Consider the following 11562-nt stretch of genomic DNA (forward strand, 5'->3'; position numbering starts at 1 on the left):
ATGTGGAATTCCTGAGCCCCCTCACACTCTTCTCTGTCCTGCATTTTTGCGGTCGACTAGTGTGACAGTGGAGAGTGTGGGAAAAACGGAAGCTTCAGGACCAAAAATGCGCTGATGGAAACAATGAAGAGAAAGAATAAAGAGAGGAGAAAAGAAAGAATGACAGAAGAGAAAAAAAAAAGGTTAACTCTGTCCAGGAGAACGGAGATGATTGTTTGCAGAAAACGGTGGGATAATAAGTTGCTTCCCTTTATTTCCAGCCCACATTTTAGGGGCAACTTAATACCCCTGTTATTGAGGCACATCTGAAACACATCCCAGTATAGGCTTAAGCCCCTCCAGCTTATAATAGTATCACTGTGCTGGATGTGTTCAAGCAGTTCAAGGTTATCCACCTTGAACACCTTCCTCCAGCCAACTGTAAAACTGTTGTTCGATATAAATACACCAGCACTGGCTTTGGCTGGTTTCCCCACCGCTGATGATCATCGACAGCTTTTAGTTAAATCTATTGATCAGAATGAGATTTGCATTTTTGAACATTTGTGATCCAATTTGATCCAACCAAATAGTTTCCTTCAAGTAAAAGTTTATTGGGGTTGTTTTTTTGGTCCCAAAGTTGGAAATGTTATCCACCGAGCGGGCAAGGTGACTGTGTAAAGTCACTTTTAAGTAAAGCTGAACGGAGACTGGTGCACTCTCATGAATGACAGTGCCTTTGATTTTAAGCTCAGCTAACACACTTGAAGCAAATGTGCAGCTTGTTGGTATCACACTCAACAGGGCAGGGCTCTGTCTGCTCTATCAACATACCACAGCTGCCAACTCGAGGGGCTGCAAGAGCTCAAAGTGGTATGACTTCAGTGAAGGCTTTGAAAGGAGCAATTTGTAACACAAATAAATGAGCCTGTTTGGTATTTTGTTTGCAAGGTTTGGTTAGTCGCAGCTGTAACTACGGAAACCCAGGCTGTCGTGTGGCATTACTAATAGGGTGACAATTACAGCAGCACCATTAATGTCAGCCTAGCTGCTGCTTTCACTCCCTATTAATCAGCCACAACAGTAGTTATTTTCACGGGATACTGTATACACACAGAAGCTGCCAAACGTGTGTTTATGGTTAAACTTTATCCCCTTTGGTCAGTTTGAGTAACATTAAGTCACGCTAACTACCTGAGCGCACCGAAAAGTAAAGCCGCACATCTGCTGTGTTTACATAAGAACTTCAGCTCTGTGAGAATAGCGCGAAATTTTCGGCACTGGGTCATGTGTCATGTGCGCACACTGCAAGTTCAGAGTCGGTTCTCACCAGCAGTGTTTCTGGCTGCTGTCTGACTCTTGAAGTGACAGAGTGAGACTGTTGACAAAGAAAGTGATGTGAAGAACCCAGAGGTCAAGTTTTTTTTTTTTTCGCCCCCCTGAATATGAAAGGGGTTTCTTCCTGTTGAGTTATGCCTCGCTTAAAGTGGGCCAGTTCTATTTGTGGTTGTGTAATGGTATGAAAGAACAGCTGTGCAGCCCCTTACAAGGAGGCAGTGTGTACCCTCATTACCTTATTAATGCTCTTTTGGCAAGCTGCTGTCCTGGGGCGAGAGGTTAATGCCAGCTAAGCTTTATTTATTGTTCCCTCTAAAAAATGGTTAGCAGATTTAATGTATAAGGTTGCAGACACGTCTGCTCCTGCTTTATGCTTCAGTAGCTCTTATAATGATTTTCTGTTTGAAAATGTTATGTTTGCAGCCGGATTATGTGAAAAGGGCAGTGCAATTCCTTGTTTACGGTCGTCAGACTGTATGTATGACGCATTGTAAGAATTCTGGGCTCTGCCTCCGTGTTCCTTTTCTCTCTGTAATCTTTGCTCATAGTCGACATAGTCCCTAATCACTACAGTGTTCTTGCCAGTGTGACAATCACATCACCAAGGACAAGGAGAAGGAATTTCTCCCCTTCGTGTCACAATAGCTCCTGTGAGGCACTCAGTAAACACAGTAAACAGCCTCACCAACACTGTGTGCAGTCACTCTCCAGTGACTGCACACAAAGAGCAACTGTTAGATGCTGACTTCACTTTTCTTATGACAGAAGGTGGCTTGTCAGGCATTTTATACACAAATGAGTCTTAAAAAGCAGAAAAGTGTCTTGGTTAGGATGACATGAGCTGCGAGGATCAGAACATGTAGCCTCTCTGACCAATAGATACTAATTACCCAAGTGATACTGTAGTTATTATGACATTTTCTTTCATTTATAGTATAGTATCAAGCGATATTAACGATTTGCAATCTATTGGTATCTGCTTTTCTAATAACCAATAAATGATGGTTAAAAAAGTAAAGAGGAGACAGGAGAAACACCCTTCAACTATATTATAAATGTTGGCATTGCATAGCTTGCAATCTGCAGCTTCCTTGTTGGAAACGCACTGCTTGGAATGCCACAACACAACCAGCTGATCTGAGCAGAGCCTGGCAGATCATAAATGAGTACACAAATAATTACACTTAAAACATTTAAGGGCATCTGTTTTTTGTTTCATGTGTTTAAAAGAAAGAAAAATATCAGCTCATATGTCGAATCTCCAAATATCGGTATCAGTTATTAAACTACTATAGAAAAATACCACACTCCACCAGGTTCTGCTCCAAAATATTTCAGTGTTGGCATTTATCTTCTTGGCACAATTTGAATTACCACAAAGGCTGTTTGGAGTACTTTGGCATGTGTGTACATGTATATGTGCGTCTCTTTAAGAGGACAGATTTTGTCCCTGTGGATAGCACTGCAGTCCACATTATACCTGGATTTGTGGTGGCAAACATACAGCCCGTGGGCTATAACCGGCCCATTAAAGGGTCCCATTCGCCCCACTGGAAGGCTTTAATATCAATGAAATCCACGGTTTACTACACAGCAGTGAAAATCTGTGCAACATTAAGGGCATTTCTAGATCTTTAAAAATTGTTTAAATAATAAATAACGCTGCTATGTTAATGAGATTGGGCTGTGCGTGATCCATGAAGTAGATTGATTTGGATGAACTCTAGATGAACTACGATGGGAAAAGGTCTTTTAGCTTTAGGGAAGGAATTGTCAGCGATCCTTTGGTACTCCTGCTTCCAGCACTCTTTCATTCAGTACTCACAGCTTTTGCAGCACACATTTTTGAGCTCTGGCTTAACACACCTTTATAGCTTTGTGACTCTGGGGCCTGTGCTTCGTACCGCGCTAAGTGAGTTAGCTGGATTAGATTGTTGACGATTTCGCGTGATCCTGGATCGTTCGGTTCCCCGAAGCCCATCCGGGACTTGTTGTCATAGCAACAGAGCCGTAAGCGTAAACCTGCTGGGGAGCAGGTTTACTTTATGTAAACAGGATTAGATCGCGGCCACGCAGGTATGTCCGCGTCATTCATACGAAAGCAACAGCGATATTCCACCACTGTTTCACCATAAATAAATAACATCAATGTAACTAAAGACAATGCAGTACTTGATCCTTTCATTGATGTCATACAGATACATACAGGTCATTCCCTAAAAAAGGGAAATGTACTATTAACATTCTATTACATGTATGTGATTATTACAGATGTAATTCATATTTCAGAGTAGTAATTGTAAATTACTTCGTGTAATCAAGATGAGAGACCACGGCTATAAAAGCGAAGGTGGATTTGGGAAGTCTGTCGCAGCCATGTCCTGTCCGTTTACGCGAGCCACCCATTGCGGAAGGTGCAAGATTGATAAGGAGAGTCCTCAGAATTCAGCGTATATTGCGGGACAGACAGGATCCTTTAGCTCAGCGCGACAGTGTGCTCATAGAGAGATATCGATTTTCCCGTGAGGGTATTATTCACTTAACCAACTTGTTGACGAGGGGGTGCAGGACCACCACCTGTCTTTGTTTGCTCTGCCCTTTTCTTGGTTGCTGTTATAAACAAACAGATTATTCCAGGGTCTCTTTCCAAGAGACGACAAGCAATATAAGTGATAAATATTACCATTCTGTAGAATATTCTTATATTTCACTTTTACTTGTTCCCATGTTCTAGTGGGTCCTGTCGTGGCTCTAATGTGAAAGGGGATATAATATAACATATTATAATATAATATAATGTAATATAATATTGGATAATATGGTGTGATATGATAAATCTACCCTACCGCCTACTGGTGATGGCCAGAGGGGCCGATGGCGCGATATGGCAGCCTCGCTTCTGTCAGTCTGCCCCAGGGCAGCTGTGGCTACAACCGTAGCTTGCCTCCACCAGTGTGTGAATGTGAGAGTGAATGAATAGTGGCATTGTAAAGCGCTTTGGGTGCCTTGAAAAGCGCTATATAAATCCACTCCATTATTATTGTTATTATTGGATTACTTACGAGTTTGATTTGTCAGCAACTTTCTGCCAGCCCTCTCGCCTTGCTTTTGCAGCCTTTGCAGTGTTCCCTTGCGTTTTAATTAAACTCTGAAACTCCTGAAATCCCTCACTCAAGAGTTCTTGCTCTGCTGCCGAAAAATACCGAGCGCGCTCCTTCGCCATTTTCGCCAACCAATCAGCGGGTTGCCGATCACTGTTTCTGCTATCGATGCGTATCCCCTTTTACGGCACCCAGTGATCGCACATTACTTCATCCAGCTGTACTAATCGTCAACAGCAGGTGTGTTCGGGGAACCGGATTAGCGCGCTCACGGTTAGCGCGATGATTTGATCTTGGATGTTTCATTTGATCTTGGATGTAGTAAGCGACGTACGAAGCACAGGGCCTCTGTCTTGAACAGTTGCAAAATGATAATATTTTGAATAAAAGTTGGGGGGGGGAAAGAAAACTCTTTTGCAATGGCAAAATGTATAAAAAAACTTTCTCTGTAATAGTCGTAGATACAGAGGGTGTCTCCAGGACACACACAGGGTGAAAACCAAACATGCTACAGTATTGCAGCTGGAAACAATCACACACGCTGAAAACCAGTTTTCTTTATATATTTAGTTTGATATTTTGCTAAAAGCAGAACATTGGCATGAGACATGTGATGTGTACCACAGCTTGGATGAGCGCTGCAGAGACGAATTTGGCCTTTGCAGTGCAGTTCATCTTTGCATAACTCCTCTGGGAATGATAATTTTTGGTCTTCACGGATTTTTGTCCTGTGTCTGATTAACAGGCAGATGTCCTCAGAGAGTTCAGCCAGTGGAACCGTTGCCAGCAGCAAGCAGGTGGTCTACGAGGCCATCTGCAGTAAAACAGGTGGGTTTAATGTTGCAGTTCCACATATTATGCTTAGTGCTCTGCTGTAGTCCTCAGGCAGGAGTGAAGTTATGCCCACTCTATGCCAGTGTTAGTGATTACAGCTAGGCATAGTGGACATTCCCCATGGAGGTCTGACTAACACCACATGATATTTTTACCCACCTCCTGCTCGTTCAGTCGTGTGCAGGATCCGTAAATGTTTTCGACACACTGTAAGAAAGTAAATAAATAGATACATACATACATAAAGGCATTGTTAAGTGATTAATTAATTACAACCCTGTTAGAGGAGTGAGGCTCTATTAATTAGGTCTTACAGTGATTTGTGCCCCATTAAGGGTTTGTGCCAAAAAGAGTTAAAGCAGCCAGAGCTGGAAGAGCAAAAGCAAAATTTCCATTGCAGTCATTTTCTGTTTGAAGAAGACCTAGCATGCCGTTTGCCAGCTCCATGTTTTTTGCTTCTTGTGCTTTACTAGAGAAGTTTTGCACCAGTAACTGTTCAAAATAGTTCTTATTTATCTTATACTGGGTCTTGGTGCAGGCCCTGAGTTCATGCTCCATCTGAAACAAGCTGATTTAGCTCCTCCGCCTTAAAGGCCGCTGTCCCTTTAAATTGAATCAAAATCAAATCAAATTTATTCACAGGACAAGTCAAGACATAAAACACAACCAGAATACTTTTCTCTTACGTGTTTAGTAAATACTATAATGTCATTATTTGAAACTTTTTCTGTGTGACAGTGTATAACAGAAGATAAGGTAAAGCATAAAAGGTCCTCTGTAGTTGTACAGTCCTGTGCAAAAGTCTTGCATCACCCTTCATTTCTTTCTATTTTTCCAGGAAAATGTCGTTTTTTGAAACCTGTGCAAACATACATACTCTATTTGTATGTTGGCTGGTTCTGTTCTCTGTTAAGATGACCCCACAGTGTTTATAATGTCGAGGTCCAGGCTTTGGGGAGGTCAATCCATGATAGTGTTTCATTATGTGTTTTTCTATCCAGGTATGCTTTTACTGCTTTGGCAGTGTGTTTAGGATCATTGCCATGCTGAAAAATGAAGCTGTTGCCAAACAGATATTTTCCCTGTGGTATTACTAGTGAATCAAAATCTCATGGTACTTTCATGTGTTTGCATTTTTGTATTAGTGCTGACACCATGACCATGACAGAGCCTCCGCCATGTTTTACAGATGGCTGTGAATACTCACTGTTGTACCTCTGTCCTTTGTACAAAAGAAATTGAAATTTGGATTCGTCACTTCATCCGATTTGTTGCCAGATGCAGCTCTCAGGTCTTGTGTCAGGTCTTTGCTCTGACTTTTTTCTTATTTCTTAAGGACTTGACTTTCACAAACTGTTCATCTACTGTGGATAGTTTTTTTAAGCCTGCCACTTCTTCTTTTGGCCTCCTCTTGTTCAGTCTCCTCAACTTTTTTAAAGATGCTGTACATGCAGCGCTCACATATGCCACGTTTTGGTTAATAGCAAAAAAAAAATACTATTTTATGTCTGAAAATGAGGGGTGGCTCAAAGCTTTTACACAGTACTGTGTGTTCTGCATGTGTTCAGATCCAGAGGAACGACACCACTCTGGGATTAAAAGGCACAGCAGTGAAGACATCTTTTTTTGAGATCAACGGATGGGAACATTTGGGGCATTTCCATCTGTTGGCCATTGCCATGCAGTTGTAATTACTGTCCATTTGCCAAATGCTGTACCGAATAAATAACACCTCTCAAGAGAATGACAAATGCAACTCAGACTTTGTGGGTTCGTGCACTCACGTGTGTGCTTCTGTCATCTTGCCTTATTTCCACAGCTCTTTCCATCCTGAGAGAAGTGTTGAGCTTATTGCAGTGATATTAAGCAGTTTGCGCTTATGCACACATCTGTTTGCCTGATCACGGGCTTTTTCCACAGCACTACTATACATTAGCATTAGAAAATCACACCATTCTTCACATCATGTCAGTGTCGCAGTCAAGCGAGATCAGCTTGTTGGAAAAACGCAGTAGCTGTGCATCGACCTGTCATCCCTACAACTCCTATCCACACTAAAACACACACACACACACAAAATATTTTTTTAGTTCTCCATTTTCCTCCTCTTCCCAAACTATGAAACCTGGCTAAGGTTAACAAACATCTTACAAACTCATCAATTACTGTAACTGGATCCTTTGGGAGCAACTTCTGCATTTAATGAATGCATTTTTTTCCACTGTTCAGGGTGCAAAGGGTGCTTCACTCATGAATTAAAACATATCACTAATATATATATATATATATACATACATACATACGTGTGTGTGTGTGTGGAGAGTTAAACCACTTAGTGGTGCAGGTTTAACCATGCGTTTTTAAATGAGGCTGAGGGTAAAACGGAGACTCTGTGTGGTGTTTTGGCAGAGGGAGGGGTTATTGAAAGGGACACAGCCTTTGTGGAGCTTCAGAGTGCATCAGGTCTTTCTGCCTGCCCGGTGTACCTCTGTTATGAGATGACTGAGCTCCCCTGATCGACTCTGACAGGCAGTTAGAGCGAGTCCAAATGGAGAGCATTCTCTCTGATCAGCTGTCAGCCGTCATTAATCACACTCTCCCTTTATCTCTCTCTTGTGCTCTCTCATAATATCTTCCTCTCTTTGCTCCTGAAACCCTCCCTTTATCCTCTGCAAACCTTTTCTGCTCACTAACCCCCGCCTCGCCCTTTTCCCCACTTCTTCTGTGTTGATTTTTGACATGACACGAGGGCGGGATTTTGATGAAGACCAACCGGAGCTAACAAGACGAGATCGTATCGGCCACATGTGTTTCAGAGTGCTTCCCTTGAAGTTTCCTTGAAGCTCTCAGTGCTCCACAGTCGGTGACTGTGAGGAGATTTATTGCTTGAGTTTGAGAAGGAAATGAATGCTGAACTTGGGTCAATTTAATGGAAGTCTGATCATGTCAGGACAGATGGCTTAGGCCTCTCTCTATCAAAATAAGACTGTGTGGTGTATTGTTAGGATAGGAAGGTAGTTTTTGGCTGCCATCCCTGTTTTCAGATATATTATGTAAGTTACTGGATTTAATTTACCAGATGGATTTGTAATTGACTCACTCTACTGAACTATGTATGTGAGTAGGCATTTTATTGGTAGATTAAGATTTAGTGTAGGGTATGTAATACAGTGGTGTGAAAAAAATGTTTGCCCCTGTCCTGATTTCCTATTTTTTGTATGTTTGTCACACTTAAATGGTTCAGATTGTCAAATAAATTTAAATATTACACAAAGATAACACAAATAAACACAAAATCCAGTTTTTTGATGAAGGTGTTTATTATTAAGTGGGGAAAAAATCCAAACCTGCATGGGCCTGCGTGAAAAAGTGATTGCCCCCTAAACCCAATAAGTGGTTGGGCCACCCTTAGTATCAACAACTGCACTCAAGCATTTGGGATAAGTGGCATTGAGTCTTTTACATCGCTGTGGAGGAATTTGGCCCACTCATCGTTGCAGAATTGTTGTAATTCAGCCACACTGGAGGGTTTTCAAGCATGAACCACCTTTTTAAGGTCATGCCACAGCATCTCAATCAGATTCAGGTCAGGATTTTGACTAGACAACTCGAAAAGTCTTTTTTTGTGTTTTTCTTAAGGCATTCAGAAGTGGACTTGCTGGTGTGTTTTGGGTCTTTGTCCTGCTGCAAAACTCAAGTGCACTTCAACTTGAGGTCATGAACAGATGGCCGGATATTCTCCTTCAGGATGTTTTTGTAGATTGCAGAATTCACAGTTCCATGTAGCAGAGTAAGTCTTCCAGGTCCTGAGGCAGCAAAAAAAGCCCCAGGATATTACACTACCACTGCCATAGTTTACTGTTGGTATGATGTTCCTTTTCTGAAATGCTCTGTTAGTTTTGTTCCAGATGTAACTTGACTGAAACCTTCAAAAAAGTTCACCTTTTGTCTCATCAGTCCGCAGAATATTCTTCCCCAAATCTTGGGGATCATCAGGATGTTTTTGGCAAATGTGAGACAAGCTTTCGTGTTGTCAATCTTTCTTACTGTTGAATCATGAACTCTGACCTTAACTGAGAGATGTGAAGCCTGTGGTTCTTTAATGTTGTTTTGGGTTCTTCCGTAACCTCCTGGATGAGTCGTTGAAATGCTCTTGGAGTAATTTTGGCTTCACCATTGTTCCAAGTTTTCTCCTACTTCTACAACGGCTCTCACAGTGGTTCACTTGAGTCTCAAACAGAGCTGGGCAGTAACGCGTTACTGTAATCCGATTACTTTTTTCAAGTAATGTAATTAGATTACTGTTACTTTCCCGTAAGCATGCTGCTGTACTGCGTTACTAAACTGTGATTTAGTTTGTGAGAGTGTCTCATGACAATGACGTACAAGTGTGTGACGTCCATGGCAGCAACAGATGTGTGTAGATCAACAATGGATAATATGGAGTCCGGGAGAGAGCACGACCGTGCAGTGTTTAAAGCTTGGAAGTACTGACATTACTTTAAGTTTGATTGCGTAAAAAGTGATAAAAACATTAGCGTCCACAGTACAATCTACATGGGAAGAAAACTTCTTTCTGCAGCGAAAAATTAAACTTCAAATCTGAGCAAGTACCTAGCACGCTGCCACGAGAGTGTGAAATTCACAGGGAAAGGGGTTAGGGGTTGCAATGTGCATAAAGTTAACAGATTAAAACTAAAAAAAAAAATTTAAAGGAGACTTTTTCATTTGATTCAATTTTATATCATGAAATATGCAGAAAAATAGAATTGGGCTTTAAGGTCTATTGCTTTTGAATTACTTTTGAAAATAAGTAATCAGTAACTTTAATGTAAAGTAACTGGATTGCCTTCTTGGAGAAGTAATCAGTAATTAGTAATTAATAACTATTTTCAAGTAACTTGTCCAACACTGGTCCCAAGGCCATTCTTTGAGACCCTTTCCAGACTGACTTTGTTTCTCAGGTCTTTCTTCAGATTGTGACATGATGTACTGCCAGGTTCACTTTGTCAGACAGCTTCTATTTGAGTGATTTCTTGATTTATCAGGTCTTCCAGTAATTGTTTTTGTTTTTAGTGAAGCTGAGCACGGCTTTCCAAAAAATGTGATTAATCACAGGTAATTCATGATTTAACAAGAGGGGCAATTACCTGGTCCTGTGTGAAAAAGTAGGCTTGTATAACCTTTCTCCTATAATCAATGATCATAATCAATCATCATTTAAAAACTGCATTTCCTATTTACTCAGGTTATCTTTGTCTAATATTAAAATTAGTTTGATGATTTGAAACATGCAAGTGTGACAAATATGCAAAACACTAGAAAATCAGGAAGGGGGAAAACACTTTTTCACACCACTGTGCAGCGTTTGACTGAAGTTGTTGTTAGTTACCGTTTCAACCTTTTAAGTTTAGCTTGCTTGACGATCCCTTGATTTCTCCTTCTCGTTTCAGTTTCATTCAGTGGGCTATAAAGCAGAGAATATTGTCCCTTTATCTTTCTTTTGCTGAGCTAGAGGAAGCCACTTCCAGCAGCCCTGTCATCGGGTTGGAAGCGAGGGAGATGTTTTTCGTTTTCCAGCTCAGTCAGTCAGTCCTCGCAGTGTAAAAAAGCACCAAAACAAACTGTGCAGAGAGGGAATGAAAGGGAATACTGTTTGGGAGCACAAACACAGCAGCTCCAACTGTACTTGGAATGTCTTTTTCTACCGGATACCTGGCTGCACGCCAGCCGATAGGATCAGGGGGTGAAGGGGTTGAACACGAACAACTGAGCTGACTGACGAGATCAGCTGGTATCCACCTTGACCATGAATAATTGAAGAGGTGGACTCCACAACGGTTTAGCAAACTCTTCTGAAGAAAAACTCTTTTGGGCTTCTGTTTCTGTACACATGAGGGGTAGACCTTTGACTGCCTTTCTCACTCTTGTTATTTCTTCTTCTTTTTTTTGTTCTTTTAAAAAAAAAAAAAAAGGTCTTTCTGCATACCGCAAGCTGTTCCAGGATCAGGAGCCCACTCACAGATGACACGAAGGCGACCAGAGGCACGTCCTGCCACTCTGCAGGCCTGACAGGTGTCTCTGCATGTAACTGCATCTCACAGAGGTTTATTCTGGGACGGGACAACAGATAAAAGTATGCCACACATCGAACAGGGTCCTATTAATTTCTCAATGATACAGCCACAGACATGCAAGAGGATAGTGTGCCAGGCCAAAAATGCCCGGCTTTGACGCAGGTCGGGATTTTGTTGCGCAGCTCCACCCCCTCCCCTCATCGCCCTTGGCTACAATCAGTCCGTATCCCACA

At 41.6% G+C, this 11562-nt stretch overlaps 1 protein-coding gene across 6 annotated transcripts in view; it reads left to right on the forward strand.

Annotated features, from left to right (window-relative positions):
* Positions 1 to 11562, forward strand: part of ttll5 (tubulin tyrosine ligase-like family, member 5) — a 56844-nt gene extending 45282 nt beyond the window's left edge. For 5 of the 6 annotated variants that reach the window (XM_085391180.1, XM_085391178.1, XM_085391181.1 and 2 more), the window contains 2 exons: positions 5164 to 5246; positions 6821 to 11220. In XM_085391180.1, coding sequence (XP_085247306.1) covers positions 5164 to 5246; positions 6821 to 6882 — 145 coding nt within the window. In that variant the 3' untranslated portion in view covers positions 6883 to 11220. The other variant, XM_085391182.1, reaches the window with a different exon arrangement.

Source organism: Rhamphochromis longiceps, linkage group LG19 (assembly GCF_057381845.1).
Source record: "Rhamphochromis longiceps isolate RC_006_pf linkage group LG19, R_longiceps_female_GT1.1, whole genome shotgun sequence".
Taxonomy (NCBI): Eukaryota; Metazoa; Chordata; class Actinopteri; order Cichliformes; family Cichlidae; genus Rhamphochromis; species Rhamphochromis longiceps.